The sequence below is a fragment of the Neodiprion pinetum genome, chromosome 5 (genome assembly GCF_021155775.2).
Source record: "Neodiprion pinetum isolate iyNeoPine1 chromosome 5, iyNeoPine1.2, whole genome shotgun sequence".
Classification (NCBI taxonomy): domain Eukaryota; kingdom Metazoa; phylum Arthropoda; class Insecta; order Hymenoptera; family Diprionidae; genus Neodiprion; species Neodiprion pinetum.
In genome coordinates this window covers 26,502,075-26,521,276 of record NC_060236.1, presented here as the reverse complement: position 1 = coordinate 26,521,276, position 19,202 = coordinate 26,502,075, and the positions used below count along the sequence as shown (strand labels likewise).

General features: G+C 35.5%; 2 protein-coding genes across 11 annotated transcripts in view; both read right to left on the bottom strand.

The window, feature by feature from the left end:
• The window catches only part of pip (heparan sulfate 2-O-sulfotransferase pipe), a 59,056-nt gene extending 53,983 nt beyond the window's left edge, over window positions 1-5,073 (bottom strand). The window contains exons 1-2 of one of the 10 annotated variants that reach the window (XM_046629522.2): window positions 4,671-5,073; window positions 3,381-3,602 (exon numbers count right to left, since the gene is read on the bottom strand). In XM_046629522.2, the coding sequence (XP_046485478.1) occupies window positions 3,381-3,433 (53 nt within the window). In that variant the 5' untranslated portion in view covers window positions 3,434-3,602; window positions 4,671-5,073. Of the gene's footprint in view, window positions 1-298; window positions 669-3,380; window positions 3,603-3,702; window positions 4,040-4,064; window positions 4,083-4,131; window positions 4,216-4,670 lie in introns of those variants that run through there. The other 9 variants (XM_046629520.2, XM_046629530.2, XM_046629528.2 and 6 more) reach the window with 9 other exon arrangements.
• Window positions 5,074-15,031: 9,958 nt separating this feature from the next.
• Window positions 15,032-18,823, bottom strand: LOC124220100 (uncharacterized). The gene is made up of 4 exons (XM_069135893.1): window positions 18,787-18,823; window positions 18,208-18,359; window positions 17,382-17,590; window positions 15,032-16,307 (listed from the first exon to the last, which is right to left on the bottom strand). The coding sequence occupies exons 2-4, from the start codon at window positions 18,338-18,340 to the stop codon at window positions 16,092-16,094; spliced, it is 558 nt and encodes a 185-aa protein (XP_068991994.1). The 5' UTR covers window positions 18,341-18,359; window positions 18,787-18,823; the 3' UTR covers window positions 15,032-16,091.
• Window positions 18,824-19,202: the final 379 nt, after the last annotated feature.

Genomic DNA, 19,202 nt, shown 5'->3' with positions numbered 1-19,202 from the left:
GACCATATCCACCATAAGTCAGGAAAAGCATCAAATATAAACATGGGTGTACATGGGAACGCCGTGAAGGCTACGCCAATTTCACGGTCTACGATTCTATCCATGACTATAAGCGAGTTAATGCTTTCAGGAAATTGTTACAATTACACATCTCGACGTTAATTCACACCGTTGATCATCTTTAATAATAGTTATAATTTATCCTCCCTGCAAGCACGCGAGATCTTGCATTCAACGGAACGAAGTCTCAATTCAATTCTCGTATTTGCCTGCAAATTATAACAATCTTCGTTTTTACCTTCAATGTATCGTACATGAAGAACTCTGTTCTCAGCCGAGGACGGCTGCAAGATGACAAAAAGCGAACACGCTGGCAGACAAGGTTGGCGATTTGTCTGAAAATCTGTGTCGTCGCGTAGCTGTAAAGCTAATAGAACGGAATTTAAGAAATGGCGGAACGATGTTTACACCAGGATCCTGCGATTGTGCGAGACGCGTTTGTCCGGACACAAACACGACTCGTCAACCGAAACCAATCCGTGAGAAACAAAGCGCAACCGGCTGTTTAAACGAAGCGATAGAAGCGGAAGGCCGGAGACGAAAGGCGAGGCTTCGAAAATAGCCGAGATGCCGCTTTTGTACACTTGTCTCGGCGATTCTGGGACGACTAACTAAGTTTGTGGACAAGTCGGTTATGCTGGCAGTGCAGAATCAACGCGCTGCGCCACCGACGGTCGACCGCGAAACACGCTCAATCTTTCTTAACGTAACGTAACCTATGACCGGAGAATTTTGTATTTTTGGATTAGATTTGATTACTGACGCTCTAGAGAATGGTGAGACAATGAAGTGCGGATCTCTGATCGGTTGAGAGAATGTTTGCTGAAGCAGACGGAGATTTAGAACAGGGATTTTAGATTTAGAAAAGGGCGTGTAATTTGTTTTCTTCTCGAAAGTCGCTGCAAGAGCACTCGAAACGCGAACGAATATTAAAGTTGAACAAAAATAAATAAATAAAGGTAAAAGTCCTTATGTTTGTTGGAATCACCCTTTCAGCGCCGAAATATATTTATATTTATCACATTTGTAAATGGTATGAGATTGTATCCTCCGTTATCGTGTTTTTTTCTTAAACGGCGCAAGAGCCCTTGAATTGTTAAAATTCGTCGATTTCGGGAAGGATGTTCGACATTTTTTTGCGACCTTACACCATTAGTAAAAGTGATTATTTTTCACAAAGTTCGCGATGAAAGAGCATAACTGACAGTACTTATGACCTTCTATCATTTCTTGAGTCATCTTTTCAATCTGAACCTTTTTAAATATAACCTCATGCTCTTCGCATAAATACAAAGGAAAAAAAATACGCCTTTTTACCATCACACACGTGATATATTACTCGAAAGAAACTGAGAGAATTATATAGTCAGCTCCTACCGGCCGGGTATAATGTCATTCTTTTTGAGTAGAGGACTTCACGTTTCACGCCCGGCCGCGCGGTGGCGCTGCGAGCTAATTCTGCATTGCCAACCTAACCATTTTACCCGTAAAATCACGTAGACGTCTCAGAATCACTGCGGACAAGTATACCTTTCGTATTCACCTTCCCGCTGGCTGCATCAAGGGTAACCGGATCACGTCCGCGTTCCAAATTTCGGGAGATTATTACTCCGTAAACCGATCCGTGAAAGTGAGCCACATAAGGTCCCGGGAAAGTCCCGAGTGCAACGACCTGGGCTTCCATTTTTCTCCGTACCTTCGAGCAATCGGCCAAGAGATTATAAGGAGTCAACCCGCCGTAGGGTTTCACCGGTCTAGGTTCAAACTCACGACGGCTTTGAAAATGGGTCGAATGCCCTAAATATAGGAGCACGTCGTTTTTTCTGATTCAGAAATGATGCCGAAAATAAATGAAAGTGAATTTGTTAACTACATTCAGTCGACGCCTGATGCGAATGTTTAAAAGTTAATCGATCCCTTGAAAATCGATCCACTCTTTTAAAATTCAGTCAATGCGACATGGTTTATAAGATGAGACAAAGTTAACTACAAGATGTACACATTGTACATGCTTCAACTACTCGTTCACGATTTCCAAGTGTGTTGCATTTGTCCAATCAGCAGGCTCTGCAACCACGCGTAGAATGCATTGAAAGCAAGAGAACAAAGAGAAATAGGAAAACGAAACGTTGGAAAAACTTTTCCACCAATGAAAAATGACTTTCGAATCCTTTCAATATCCTTTAGCATTTGTCAAAGACTGGTATCACCGCTCCTTGTCAGTGTTTCTCAAACGCGATTGCAGATTTAATTCCGCATTCATCGACGGATGACAAGAACGACTTGCGAATGTCTCGTCGGTTTTAAGGGCCCGGGATCAGCGGCCGTTCAGCCGTGTTTGAAAATCCATTTTTAGACTTTCATTGCTGTTTTTAGACAGCGGTTTTAATATTCCCGAGAAGACAAACTTTGAGGATCTCCGAGTTTCCGTGACTTCAATGTCGTCCACCTCGTCATTCCCGAAGCCGTTTGGAGAACCGGCAACCGTTAGAATCGCGACGTGCGGCTCATCTGAGCGACGAAAATTCTGCCTTCAAATCTCGTTCACAAAGTTGCCAGCTTTGTTCCAACATCGATCTCTGTCCGTCGGATAACGAGGAATTGTGCAGAGAAACGATGCATTCAGTTACGATTATCATCTCAGGTGAGTTACAATTTTCGGAAGGGAAAGAAACGATTCACGTTCGCGGCATAGCGATTTTTATAACAACCGTTTGAAAGAGAAAAAAACCATTGTTTCAATCAAGCGCGTCTTTGAATCGTTTTTTTTCCTTCAATATCAGCTGTAATGCTTCACTCGTGGTGAACAGAAAAAATAAAACAACTACTCAGCACGTACCGGTCTAGCTGGCGATTGAAAATAAGTAGATACAATTAAAAAAACTTTCGACCACTAAATTCACTTGGTTTTTATTCAGGTACTCAGTATTGCTCTATTCTATTTGGATACCGTTTCGAGTTCAATGGCTATTTCGTGATGTTTTTCATTCGTCAAAAACGAATATTCCGTTCTATATGCAAACCGGAAAATTTATCTGAACCTGAGTCAATTCTGCATTTTTCCCATTCCAGCGCTAGATATTTTTCGATGAAATTCTCAGTACGTAATCTCGAGCATAGAATATTCAGTTTATTGCAACACACTGTGTGAAAAAACAAAGATGAACAATTGGATAAACAATAACGTCGAGAAACATCCATGTATGTTTAAAGTAGGGAGGGGGATAAACTAAAAGCGTAGACAAGGAATGGGAAAATTGTGAACAAAAAAATTTGAATGATTCAATGAAAAAGTAAAGGAACCGTTGCAACAGACTTACTTCTTGGGAATTGGCAGCCTTCGCTTCCTCCACGTGTTATCCTTCATGATCATATTTTTGTAAGGTCTCGATGCACTTCTCAAAACTTCAGCTTGTTCGGTTCCAGTCTTATTTTCAAAAGAGAGTGAAATTATTAAACACGTTTTCTCGATCGATCTTTCCAAATTTTATACAGTTCTTTTATAATTCGACCATCACCGACCGATGGTTTTTTTTCTTAATCTGTCTCAAATTACTAAAAATTAACGACTTGTTACCCTAATTTTTATGCAATCTGCTCTGATATTAATTCAGTTGAATATTATGACTATCAAAGATTTACCTAATACGTTTATTTCTATCGAATCCGATGGATGTTTCTTTATTATTATTTTTTTTTTCTTAGGTATATTTATATCATTACTGTGAAAAGTATATAATAAACTTTTACTCAAAATTCACACCGAGAATTGCTTCATGGTTCAAAAAAAAAAAAAAAAAAATACCTTTATTATTTCAACTGTCTAATTTTATTTTATTCCAAAGTACGAATGATTGATTTCATTTTTTTCCCTCTAACCATTCCCTTTTTCATTCAACTCGTGTTGAATAGCTGCGTAACATTCGCAAACTAGAGAAATTTATTGAAAAAATTAGACGAAACTACAACCTGAATTGTAAAAAAAAAAAAAAAAAATTGCAGACCAAGATTTCCGTCCAAGAATTATTCCTTCGATTTTAAAATTGGGCGGAACGGAGGTTTTTCACGAACCCGGATCGTCGAGCCCTAAGATCCACGGTCGACTGACGGAATCCGAAACTGAACTCCGAAGACCCGAACATACTGAACAAATCGACTCGATGCAGAAGTCTAGTGCTGTTTGCGAAACGTCGTTGTAATAATAACAGAGCAACAGCTTTTTCACATTCCGTACGGTTTGGTACCGCTTAAAAAACCGAGTTTGTAACTTTGACCGATGGTCTCAGCCAAATTTATCGAATTACAAATAGTTAGCAAAAACCGCATTGATCGTTAGCAGCTAGCACAAATTATAGTAATAATAATAATGACAATAATAATGACGATGACAATAATAATGAAAAGCGAATTGAATCGACTGACTTTTGCACACGTCCCAACAAGTAACAAAATACGGTTAAAAATACTGATCGTTGCGTAAATATTTTCTCACATCTTCTGACTGATTACACAAGCACATTACGCAAGTATTACGGTTACAGGAATATGATTTGCAACAGTGAAATTGCATGGATGTTCAATAATTACGATGCTTCTAATTTTTACCTTACCCGTTAATTCATAGCGTTAATTATTATTATTCTTTTCTCATCCTCTCAGCGTATCGCCGGCTCTTTTCCACACACTTCGAGCAATTAGAAATACGATTTAAAGAACTTTTTCACTGTAATTTTTATTCCCGCTTGTAACGTTAATTAATTAATCATAAACTGGATCTGAGCATCTGCACAAAAACCATCACTGTACAGATCGTTCTTATGAAAACTGATAAATACTCTGTATCTTAATACTTGATATTCGCACCGATCTGCGCATGCGTTCAAACACCTCAAATGTTGTCGCCTTACTTTGGCAATAACAACGGTTTATATTTATGTTTACAGTAACAGCTTTTCACACGACCGCGACTTTTCATTCGAAGTTCCACATTCTCGAATCGAATGATCCGCATTACAATTACTGTATATGCGAGAATATATCGCGCATCATTGTCAGTCGTGTAATTTTCCCCCCGCTCGTTATTTTTTCTATTATTTTTATTTATTTATTTATTTATTTTTGTTTTTTCATTTTGCGCCAATTTCCGCACAACGCTGAAGCCGATTGCGCAAATACATACCTATAATCAATATTGACTCGATTGAACAGTTGTAAATATACCTTCTGCAAGTCGTTGCATCTCTGTTTTTTCCTCGATTTTGTTTTTTGTTTTTTTCTTTTTTTTTCTGTAAATTTGTTTTCGTTTTTCTTTACATTTGTTTGTTAACTCGCGGAACGCACATTCCGCGGATGAAGGTCGAGCAAATACTGATCGCAGAAAATTATGAGGATCAATATGTAACGTACCGACTGTGAAAACATAGACAGAATAAAGACAGGAATCGGGCTTATTGCTATTTGCTAAATTTTGCAAGCTTATCTTAGTCGCGATTAAATGTTTACTTTCAAAATTGAAGAATTTTTTTACAAATTCTTAGGGTTAGGATGGAATAAAGACACGTGTTCAAATTTCTAAACATATCCAAGTCAATTCACCTCGATTATTCTTTGCGCGATTAAAATTTGTACACCTATGTACAACAATTAAAGGTCGCACATTGATTCGTAATTTATCATATTTCACAACATAGGGGGGAAAAAAATGATAATTATAGACGAACGAATAAAATAAATTGTCAGTTTATTTTTTCCTAAATATTGTAAAATTTAGCGGATCCTGAATTTTTTTTTTATTTTGTTTCTGCTTTCCTTAAAACACAGCACAACTTACTTTATCAAATCGGCATATTTCAATTGTCATCTATTTCTTTTAAGGACGTGAGCTGTTTTTTTTCCTTTTTTTTTTGTCTATTTTCTTTTGACAACAACTAATTTAGTCTATGTAAATGCAAATTTGGAATAAGCAATGAAACCTGTTATCGAATATATATAACGGGATAATATATTGTTTTCTCACATCGAACACGAGGGTGAAAAATATTGACTATTTACCGTCTAGAATGTGTACGCAAATTTGTTTTGGCTAACTCCCGCAATACAAGCAGACTCGAAACTGTAATGAAATGAAAATAATTGTTTTCTCCGTGGAGTTTATTCCGTTAAAAAAAAAAAAAAAAACAACCAAAGTTAAGCATTTTAATAGGCCGTACACAGAGATAGCATAAATAATTGTTTTACTGTCTCTTTGTTCGTTCAAATATGTGTTTTCTGCTTGTTTAGACTGCGAGGTAAGAAAAGAAAAAAAAAAAATATCGAAGGAAAACGGTGAAAGGTAACAATGTTTTTCCTCAAAATCTTCAATTTCCTGACGTTTTCAGTTGAATAAACAACGATTCCGAAAACGAAACAGTCTTATTATTTCAATGTTTCATCGGGCCGACAAATGGTAATATTGAATTTACGTAGGTAACGTGTTTCTTGGTACTATTTTATTTAAAATAGTGAAGAAATTATGCCGAGCAATTGATTACTAGTTAAGAATTCGTCGTTTTTATGTGAAATTAAAGGTACGGTAATTTTTATCAGCCATTACACATTGTTCGGTTTATGTTAGAATATCGTTGAAGAATCGATTCCAGTTATATGTCAATTCTAGAATCCACAATTGTTTATCACTAACATGCGTAAGAAAAAGATCAGTTGAAGAGGAGTCTTAAAAAAAAAACTGTTAGTGCTATTGTTATGAAAAAAAATTGTCAAGCAATAAACATATTATGCAGCGATGAAAAAATAGTTTTTCTCCTTTTTTTTTCTTGTTCAATTCTTAGTTGTGTCAACATCATCGAGCATTGAAAATGCGAATTGCAACCAAAGAGGAAAAGAGGAAGGAAAAAGAGTCAAAACTAATAATCAGAAATAGTACTGACTTCAGAATTTTTCCATTCCTTACTCGGACAACTCAAGCGACATAAGTGTTGATCACTTTTTGCTGACGACTGATTCATTTCTCTGTGTAGACGACGTAACAGAATTCTCAACCCATTTAATACACACGTTACAAGTAACATTACACATTTTTGCGACGAGCAATACGATTAATAATGTACATGAAATAATGCTAATGACGGTTTTGCAAACGTTCGTTGTTTCGTTTCGGTACAGTCTTTATTCTGGTATACTTGAATCGTCTTTTTAGGCAACGTAAAAACGGGGGTCTCCTTTTCTCTGACAGAGGACCGAGATCGATGCTTCGGATATATAATAGGTTGGTCGTTAAGAAAATGTTCATGCTCCAAGTTCAAAAATATTAAGTGAATCTTGAAAAAAGAAAATCATCAAGGTTTTAATGCTCTGTCTCACTATTAAAGGGTGCCAGCAGATGAAAAAATTAAAATTCAGATACATATATGTATATATATATATATGTATGTTTTTCCTTATAAGATGAGATTTCATTTTATTCCAGACCTGATCTTTTTGAATTTTACAACGAATGAAAAAAAAATTAAAAAAAATCAAACGGTATACAAATAAATCTGGGATTCAAAACACTTTTTACTCGAATATTTTCAATTTTTCATGATGGAATAATCAATATGGCGTCCAGAAAAAATATAGCCTAGAAAAAAGTCTATTCGAAATTTAAAAAAAAAAAAACCATGCTGGCACCCCTCAACATTGAGATAGAGCATTGAAACTCATATGTATAACAGGATTTCTTCGACTACATTGTTGTGTAACTTGTTACAATTCTTAAATCAAATAAATATAGTACAATTAACTTAATTCCGATCGATTCGAACCAGGAGTGACGTAATAGCAAAAAAGGGTTCGAGTCTCAACTGAAACGTCGATAAGTGTCGGTAATAGGAATCTGTGTCCACAACCGGCCTTTTATATCTACTCCCGCCCTACACTGGGCGATGGTTCAGAACTGACTTCGGTCGTTTTTTCAAACTGAATGTATGACAAAGAATGGAAAATAATGAGCAGAATATTATGAAACAAAGCAGGTAAAACAAACAAAAACAAAAGGTAAATATAACAACAAGGAGAGAAATACATTGGAACGGAAAAGAGGTAATGTGCCCATCTTTATCCCTGTCACGGATCAGACTATAACCTAGAAGTCTGTGGGAAAAGAGCTTGATAAAAATGGATGGTGAAGGGTGATTAGAAAGCCAAGGACGTGTCGTCGGAAGTTTTTACAGACATTTGGGATGCTCGCGGTGTTCACGTAGATTTAAATTATAGATGTACAACGCGCCATTAGCTTCGTCCCATATAGGTATTTTTATGTCCGCCTTTAAACAGATTGAACGCTACAGTTCGCGGTCATCGAAACTCTCCCAGAGGTCATTCAAAGTTCGGAGAAAGTTTGGCGCGGCCGAAGCAGAGAGAAGAGGGCGTCCGAAAGAATCCGGCTTTTATGGCCGGCGATGGTTCAATTTTTTACAATCCTTCTCTCTTCGATTTATTGGAGATTTTATGGGCCGATGATAATTCTGTGCTTCGAGTTTTTGTTACTTGAATATAGGATCGTCACGTGAGATCTAGAAAATTGGTTAGAAAGTGAATTGAATTAGACAGGATTATCAAATCAACAATGAATCAGCATTTCCAACAATTAAGGAGGTTAGTTAGTTGAAAATCGATAGTTTTGAATAATTTTTTCACAAGACTATCTCGTACATCAAGTGTATCAGTAATTATTGTATTAGTGCAAATTACAAAGATGTGGTAAAAAATATAAGAGCATAAATTATTGAAATAATAAACGAAAACTTAAATATCGATGCTACATTTCGAACTGTTTTTTAAATTGCTTAAAAATCCGGTGAATTAGTTTTATTCAAAATACTATTTCTGAAAAGTTTGGTGAAAATGTTTTTTTTTTTTTACCATTTAAGCATGGTGAAATATTCAATTTTACAACATGACGATGTTTCAAGATTAAATTGACTTGAGAAAACGAAAAAAACGTTTCAGTGACTTTGTAGAAAATAGTCTCCACACTGAGAGAAATTTTTACTTCCGGCTACCGCTCGGTCCTTGACTATTTTTATTTTTACCACAATCGAAAAATATTGTTCTAGGTAGAAAATGAAAATTAGTTTCCTAGCTATTACCGGAAAGTCTAGTATCCGTTACTATTCTTTCTCATTACGATCACAGTTACTATATTTTCTTGTAACTGGTTCGAAAATTTAACGCTTGTGCGACAATAAATTAACGTTAAAGCCTTATTTAAGTAAAAAAGTAGAGTAAATCTCAGAAACAGATTTTGCGTTGCAATAACCAAAAAAGGATCAGCGATAGCGCAAAATGCTTACGCGTACCTCATTTTTCGTGATTCCAACAATATTCAAACAGTTTTTTTAACGATACTCGTTTTACTGAATTTTTCTATTTATTATAACAAATGAAATTTTTCTCAGTGCACAGCCTCTCCAAACGATTGGAATTTCTCAACCATTTCGCCGCGAAAAATCGTCGGGCAAACATTAAATTCCTAGCGTTTTACACGAACCGACTTCTGCTCTTAAAAGTATCGCTAATCTGACATTTAATTTGCGGTCGCGGTTTAGGGAGAGAACAAGATAATGGAAGCCTTCCGGGCGTCGTTGGGAAAGTTTTTTTATTTGATTTTTATGCGGAGATAAATTTGCCTCGATCGGATCCTTTCTTCGCTGAAACAATCGAACGGTCCTCTTGCACAAGTTTTGCACATGCAGATCCAAGTATGAAACAAGAGAGCGTGCAGCACTTTCTCGGGACTTCCGGTTCTCCGTTACAGCTGTCTCAAAGAGTTGCTTCGAATTCGAAAGGCGGCGATCAAAATCACGCGAGAGATCGAAGTCAGTCGCTGGTCAAAACCCAGGAAACAATGATCCATTTTTTTAAATCTATCTTATCGTCTGCTTTGCCCTTTTCTTTTTTATCATCGTCAGACTGAAGTTGAGGAATCCGCTTTTATCGCTCTTGAATGTCAGCTGTAATTTCGCTTTTAGATGTGAAAAAAAAAATCAGAGATCACAATCGATAATTGTGCCAATTTTTCAGATATTAAACCCAAATTATATTCGGATTTCTTATACTTTGCAATATTTCAGCTTCACTGTTTATGCGAGAATTGTGTCACCGTATTGTTGCAATGACTTCGTATTTTGCGCAACTGTCGAAAAAATGATACGCGTGAAACAAAATAAGACATTGTTGCGTTAATTTTTTTTTTGGCCTGTTTTTCTTGACGATATATCAGCTGAAATATCCAGTTTAAACAATTGATATCGAAGGAAGAGATTTTTTTAATAAAAACCTGAACAACTATTGCGCAACTGCACTACAGGTAGATCAAGTTTAATTAGGCTTAAAGAAAAACGATAAAAAAAGAAAAAAGTCGAGGAGTTTTTCAAGAGATACGAATGGCTCGGGTCATGAGCACCAATTTATACGAGATATGAATTCTGCTACCTTTTTTTAACGAACAATTTTTAGTGTTAATACAAATTCAATAAATCGCTCGAAATTGAATTTTTCTTGGGCTCCTAAGTTGACCGAAAAAACAACTCAAGTAAAATCAATTTACTGTCGCATAATGTAATAAACTAATACTTCGTACATGATCGAAATTGACGGGTTTTTAATATTTTACACACCAAGGGGATAGTTTTTTGATCAAAATTATCAGAACTTAATGTTTCCTGCTGTCTCTATGAGAGACAAGAACGTCGGTGAGTAGAATTCCATAACCCTGCGGGGGATTAATTGAAAGTGCAGATCTGTTTTGATTATATTTACACGAACTTTCAGAACAACTTTCACACTGCAGTTTGCACTTTATAAAAGATCGTTAATCACGTCTTGCGGTTTACCGACATCCAATTAAGGCCGCGCCCGTTTAAAAAACTTTTGCACATGGTACATCCAGTCTTTTAATTTGCGCGGTAGGAATCTCAATCTTATCCATTAACCACGATTCTTGACCGTTTGTGGAATAGTCTAAGATCCAAGCAGCACAAGATTTGTATTTGAGCTTTGAGTGAACAGGGAAATTTACTTGTAAAAAAATATTCCACTTTTTATATATGTTGCATAATGTAGAATATTTCAAACTAATTTTGACTTAGATGTTTCCAATGAAAAGTGGAAAAAACGGTCAAATTATTCTTCCTTTATTTGAAGTATGGTATCGAAAAAAATCCACGAAATTTACCCATTTTATTGGATAATTTGAATGAATTATCTCTCAGTGTGTAGAATGTTTATTATATCGATGAGCGTGTAAGGAGGGCTCGATTTGGTTCTGAACACGCGATCTGCTCACTGCTGTTAAAAGTAAAAGCACGCAAGGGTCGAAAAGATCGCCGTCAAATTAAACATGCCTGGGGGAAAAAAGAAGAAGACAAACTACACATGGTTGTAATAAAATTTGAATAAAACCTCAAATACCGCGTGTATAAATAACTCGCTTAGACAATTTTAAGAATCTTTTTAATCCTGGTACATACAATACCCGGAGGTGAATTATCGCTAGAATGAATTAGCAGATAGTAAATTTTATTAAACGCGGCGAACGATCGTTTTTTCAAGCAAAGCAATTTCGTAATAATTTATCACGTTCCGGGTATGAAGATTGTATATTTTTCACTGTCTTTCAATAGAATTCTCCAGCTCTATGATCGATTTCTTGTATGTATAGTACCGGTCGTTTATGAAACTTAAAAAACCTAATGTAAATATTTTTAAATGTGTTTTATTAAACAATCATTTATATACAAAAAGCGGCAATGTCGATATCCTGGTATCATGCAAATTAAATTATCTGAAACACAAGAGGCGAAGAAAGAAAAATTGGAATGTGTAAAACACGGAGATTATGCATATATGCATTAATTAAATACCCGGGGTAGAAATAATCAAGTAACGTAACAAGCCTTGCTGTTAAATATTTCCTTAAGTCAGTCACGTAACTTTGGAAACTCTTTGAATTGCTATACGTAATTTTGCGAAATATAAACCGCGATGACTCATTGTCGGTTTATTGACCGACGCATTAACACTTGTAATGACAGTCGAAATATAATATACGCAAGAATTTATGCACGAAGAGTTCCACCGATATTCCCGATTGTTATTATAAATTATTTTCGTCGATCCACATCGTCGTTAAAGAGCGAAGAATGCGGAGGGGTTAAATTACATTTTTGCAGGTGTTGCAAATATTCGCGATTCCGTGCAGGGCGGACAATAAAATAGCGTGTGCAAAAAAAACGAGACCGAGTATGCGAAGGGTCGGAAACAAGCAGAAACACATGTTTCCAAATACAAACAGTTATTTCGCATTTCGAATCCAACGACGCTTTGTAAAAATGCAGACCGAGCTGTTTATTTCAGGCCTCAATTTGCTCGAACGTGTCGACAGCTGCAACTTTCCGCGTGCATGCCATTCTATTACATCTCGAATGACACGTTGTCCAACTTGCAAGTGTAACAAGAATCCTCGTAGCTCGTAATGTCGTCTCGGTTTATTGCCAGGCGAGGAATACAGCTGACAGAGAATTCGCAATACGGTGTCCAATTTCCGATATGAGGACAACAACTTTTCATTTTCACCGTGAGAATTACTAACGACAGAATTAGTCTGTTTACTGCGCATGCGCTACAATTTAAGAGCAGTTCCTTGCCAGGGTGACCAACCGTCGGTAACGTAACCACAAAAATTTTTCAGGTTACATACATCGCGGTAAACTGTCGTGTAAATTTGTGACAGTTGGTCAACCTGGCAAAGAACTGCTCTTAGATCGTAGCGCATGCGCAGTAAACTGTAAAAAACGAGAGACTAATTCTGTTGCTAGCATTTCACATCTAATATTGTATTACTAACCCAAATGCTATGTATAAATAAGAAAAAAAAAAAACATCGGAAATTGCAATTTTTCGATACAACTATTTTCTCTGTCTAATCGTTGGTAATCTAAGTCCCGAATTTTTACGGGTTATGGAGTCGCTTCGGCCGCCATCTTGAATTGATGATTCAGATCGAAAAATATTGAAATCGGGTGAAAGTATTGGTTTGAAAAGATTTTCAAATTAAATCGAAGACACGTTCATTGAAACTCCGAAGTATTCCGAAGTTTAGAAACTTTCAAGTAGATAAAAATCTTTGAAATCTTCATTGAAAGTCTTACAGATTAAAATTCCTCGAATTTCATATATTCAGTGATCATGACTTATATTGAAGATGAAAGCCAAGTGAAACGCATTCATTATGAGATTCGGACTTTTTGAAATTATGTATGAATAACAACATCATTTTTTTTCTCTCGAACAATATATCGTTGCCACGCAATAAATTATTTTTTATTCTCGGTCTTCCGAAGAATTGCACGTGACGCAAAAAATTGAAATCAACCAAGAGACGAAATTCAAAACTTAAGTAATTTTACCAAAGCATTTGTAATTGATCATATTCAATTCCTGATGATCGATGAAGTGAAAATGATTTTCAGAAATCGTAGGCCTTCGTTAATACCTCTGTTTTTTCATTTCTCTAAAAAACCAATTAGAAAACATGGTTAAAAAATCACATCGTAATAAATATAGCATAAATATGAAGTATGAATATCCGATATGCTAATTAGTACAGTTTAACCCGAAAACCGAATTCCGTATTCATTTCCACGGCTACGTTTAAGGCTTGAAAAGAAACTGGAGGTGAAATTTTTACAGGTGATCGAACTGCTTCACGGATACCGCGCGGAGTGATTCGTTAGAAAAAATTTATGAATAAATTTTATTTACAAACATAGGTATAAAGCACTACAGTGAGGCAAGAGTCCGCTGACATTATTTTTTATTTATTTATTTTTTTTTTCATCTCGGATATAATTTACTCGAAAGTTAAACGCCCATTTTTTATGTCACACACCTGAAGTATATAATTTATTCGAGTGTGAGATGAATCTCGATAGTATTGAATGAAATCCTCAAGTTAAATCAGTAAATCAAAATATTTTAATTAATCGCTATTATTTAAATGAAAAGATATTAATGCGCCAATTATACGTTTATTTCCTTCTCAATGTTTTCTTTCTACTATAGATTGAAGCGCGTTTCTTTATATTGTTTATTATTATTTACGCATTTAAACATGTTTTGCTTTCTAATAATTTATTGTCCTGCCAATCTACATCGATGAACTGCGATTCAAGCTCCTGGGAGACACGAACTTGAAACATAACAACATGAAATACAAAGAAATTAAAAATAACACTACAATCAACGGCTTTACACGCATTAAGGGGTTAAATTTACCTGGATGAGTAACATAAAAAAAAATCGATTTTTTAAAAAGGTGCTCATTCGAAAGTACTATCCTTTGAGTTTCTACCTTAAAAATTTCATAATGAAATTCGCAGTAATGACGAAGTTATAGCGTTTTGTAACCGACCAGGTGAGCAGCGATAAAGGCATCAAAAGAAGGAACAATATCGACATCTCAGGAAGATCCGAGTCATATTGCCCAGGAATCGAAAATCTCGTGTTAGTTTTAAATAAACCAGTCATTTCATTCGCAGTGTAAACTCTACTCAACAATTTTACCACGCGTTTTTCTCGAAACAATGTTTTCAAAATCGCTACCAGAAATATCTCCGCGTCTACTTGACCGACCGAGATCTAGTTTTGCAGAGTTACGTTTCACACAATAATCTAATACTTGTCGAGCCGTTTTTTCGATACCTGGCAGTTTTTTTTTTTTTTTTTTTCATCATAAGTAGCGAACCAAATACACGTCCCAGAAAAACGACTGTAACTTTTTTACCGTTTGAAATATTTCAACCAAATTTTCACACAATATAGATAAAACGTCGTACTTTCAAAGATATATTACGGTTGTTCAATAGCAGTCAGTTTCATATAGGAAAAAAAAATCTTATACATATAACCCTAGTTTCAGCCGTCCCAGATATATGTAACACCATAATGAAATTTTATTTCATATAATGAATCAAAATTATACTATATTTTTGTTTCTAGAATCGTACTATTTACATACATCGAATATTGTAATATTTGGAAGGCATGATCTAAAAATTCTCGAACGGCGAAAGAACAAGTCTGAGAAACAATTTCTCGTGTAGTTTCTCAAGAATACAGAAAAAATAATCAAACGTTGATTAAAAATTCAACTATTAATACATCGCGATCTGTATTAACCCTGAAGTTGAGAATAAAAAATATAAAATATAGTCCGGTTAACTCTTTTGATTGAAAATACAGATTCATACCAGTAATGGAAATAAAATTACACATAGTATTGAGAGAGCTATAATTCGTTTGAAATTCGCTTTGAAGCGTTTCTCAGCGAAAGTAAAATCGATTTTTAATCCACATATTACGAAAATTCACACCGACTTCATTTAAATATGTATATAACGAAAAAAGGTTAAACGATCGGAAATTTTCTAACCGATATGCAGAAAGATTGCTGCTGAATTCATTGATCATAAACATAATCTGTCCGCGTGATGTAATTGACTTAAATTTCAGTGTAATATTCACGATTGAAAGTATTTATCGAGGATTCGGAAAAAAGACATATTCATACATGATTCATCAGAGATAATCGTTGAAATCTCTTGCGACAATGAGACAATAACCACATGCACAAATTATCTACGTCACGATTGCATCGTTCTATTTACACAATATCCAGCATATCCATAATAACGCTGATCACGTTTCGTGCGTTTTATATGAAACAGTGATTCAGAAAATGAACAATAACGTGTCTACGTTTTTACGCGAGCAACAAGTCTCGATACACGTATAATCGTCATCAGTAACCTTCTATAAACAAGAAAACACATTGACGATTCATGCAAAGTTCAACTAACACCCGACAATTGAGTTACGACGATGATTTTCTAATTCCGATCATCGATCGATGACCCGCGTTAAATGTACAATAAAAATCGTGACAGTCTGAAAGAACTTCGACTTGTTCCGGTTTCCGGTATCGCCGATATTCACGGAGGTTGAGGACTGCTGCTGCGATTCCCGCGCTTCTCATCGACGTTTGATTTCTTCTTCACTTCCGGTTCCGGAATCTCCTGCTCCTCTTCAACCTCGTTTATTTCTTCGTTGATTATTTCGACGTTTTCACCGTCTAGACTCGAACCCGAAGAATTTGACTCCTCGCCAATGTCCAGGATTTCGTTAGGACTGGAGGGGACGACTTGCTCCTGAAAGCGAATAAAATAAATAGAGGAAATTTATAAGGAAACAAGATTGTGGACCCAGATATTAACTGGGTCGTTTTTTGTTTCCTTTTTCTACCTTCGTCTCAACTCTGTTACACGTAACGCATTTATTGTATGTATTTATCGCTCATGGTTTTAAGCCTCCTTGCTGAAAAGCGATAACGCATCGTACATGATTTTTCTTATCTCGAGTAAACACGACGAGAAGACCGGTCTCATCGGCACACCGCCGTTACGGAACAAGGTTCAAGGAGATTTGGAACACCCGAGCTTATCAGCGTTTAATAACGACGACGCGCCGAATGACGATAACTCAACATTGTGGTACATGTACCTAGTTCTTTTTTTTTTTTATCGTTTTATTTCCTTCTATTCATTCTCATTTTGCCCGTTCACTTCGCCGTTAGTTTCTCGATCATTTATAATCGGTACCTTGGAATTATTCCACGTTTGAAAAGAATTTTTATTCATGTCTTTTTCGAAAATTTTTACGTAATGAATATTGATAATTGATTATTCTTCCGGTTTTCGTATAGTCACATCTTATTACCACACCTACGGATGACGAATTGATAATAATTATAGCTTAAAAGAAATGTTGGTTTTTTAATTTCTTAGTAAATTTCTATAATATCTTCAAATTATCACACGATTAGTTATAAGGATCAATAAAACATATGGGAATATTGACTTTTCATATACCTACACACACAATTTGATATCAAAATAATGCAATTTATTTATTATAACAATATAATGCAAATAACTGCAGATTTCTGCTGAAACTTGAATTCTAAAAAATTCCACGCGCAATAGCAAAGATAAAAGTAATGACATTATGATTATAATTGTTTTCGAAGTGTGTATAATATGACAATCATTAACGAAGTACTATCGCAACTTCCGGTAGTGCAACTTATTTCACACACATATGCTAATTATTGTGTGCATAAGTTTTCAAATTGAAAAAAATAATATAGTCTCACTGGTTATCAATGTGACTTTTGATTCGTTCTTGTTATCGTGTCTTTTTTTTTAAGAGAAAAAGCTTCTTACGTCTCCGTCGCAGTTGGTTTCTATTCGCGAAAGGATATCGCCATGGTTTACGAAGGAGTCGACTTCGTCCTCGGTATTTTCGGCGTCGACGTCATCCGCGTCGGTTGCGTCAGAATCTTCTTCCGGAATACTCGTATGTCTGAGGGATGGTAATTCCTGCGACGAAATTGTCCAGTCATCGTTAATTACGAAAGTCGTTTCCGGAAGGGCTGCGTGAAAAATCAGATGGTTGAAAAATCTGATAATATTTCGATAAAATTTTCACTAAAAATTTGTCATTTCAAGAAGAAATGCAATAATGAATTGAACACGGTTTGATGATGACATTTGTTTGTTTTTCAATGGAAAGACTCCGAGTTCAGAAAGTGAGCTTTTCAGATTGAATTTAAGATATATCCTTTTGTGAGGTTTCTTTTCTTGCTGTTTGCAGCAAGTTTTTGATCTAATCGAAAAACTAAAGTAAAAAAAAAAAAAAGAATCCGGCTTCCAAACAAAACACCCTATTATGTATTCGCACGTGAAAAATGGATTGAAGAATTTGATAAATAGCAGTGATGCAATATCAAAGATCATACGAGTGTTATAAATTTGCTGAATCCATTGATTTGCAATGAAATGATAAACAGCAGCGTATCTCATATTTTATCATTCACATAAGGAAGATTTGATATTATCTTTGGCCACGTGGAGCGAAATCTCCAATTAATCGGAAGTCAACGCTTTTCACTAGTTCCATGATGGAATGATCATTTTCTAATTTTTTATCTTACCTACGCTGTTCGAAAAACGCGTTGCAAAAAGTAAGGCAAATCTTTCTACGACATACCGAGAGGGTCGTCATCCCCGTCACTGGAATCGAAATATACCGGTGAATAATTTAAGGCAGCTCGTAAGCTCGGGCACATGTCATGATCGCTTATTGTTAAACGTTCATCCGGATGCGTTGCCGGATCTTCCATTGCTGATTGCGTTTGCAACCTGTTTCAACATACAAGAAACATGCGAAATTATTATACAAAGAACTGGTAAAAAAACAACTTGTGTTTTGATAAAGGAAAATTTTAAACTCAGTCTTTTCTTTGGTAATCAAAAATACGTTGTGGATAATTTATTTATAAAGTTAATAATTTGTTTGATAACAATCGCATAGAATTTTTTGTCTTCCGCTAAATTTTGTTATCACACATGCCTGGGAATTTGCAATTAAATTGATTATTTATAATATTATAATTTATCACCAAACCCCCGACAGCTGAAAAATTATACCGTTCGTTTCTTTTACCGAATGTTTTCTTTCCTTTTTGCGTACGTTGTGCGTAAATTCTATTTAAATTGAAAATAATAAATATATCCATGCAGAAATTTGTAAAAATCCGTTATTAATTAATAATGTTTATGTACCTACGTGTAACATTGACGCAATGAAAAATGTTTTCGAGCTTCGTGTTTTTTTGTTTTCTGTTTTTATACAATTCTTTTTAGAAAATGCATGCAGAATAACTATTTCACTGTCATTATCTTTTTTGCGTTAACGACGCGTAAGCTTGGGTAATAGTCGAAATAAGTGATATTTCACTCGGTCGATAAGGACTGACAATAGCATCCTCTTAGGAAAAAAAAATCAATCGAGAGGTTCGACAAACCTGTAAAAAATACTCAAAAACATGCCTTACGTGAAATTATAACCAAAAAATAGGATCTTCTGTTCCTGAGTCAGAGAACGGTAAACACGTGCGATTAAATAATCGCCCAACCGTATTCGCCGTTGCGTCAGCTGCTCACGGAATATTAGAAGCACGCCGCGCAAATATGCATTCAATA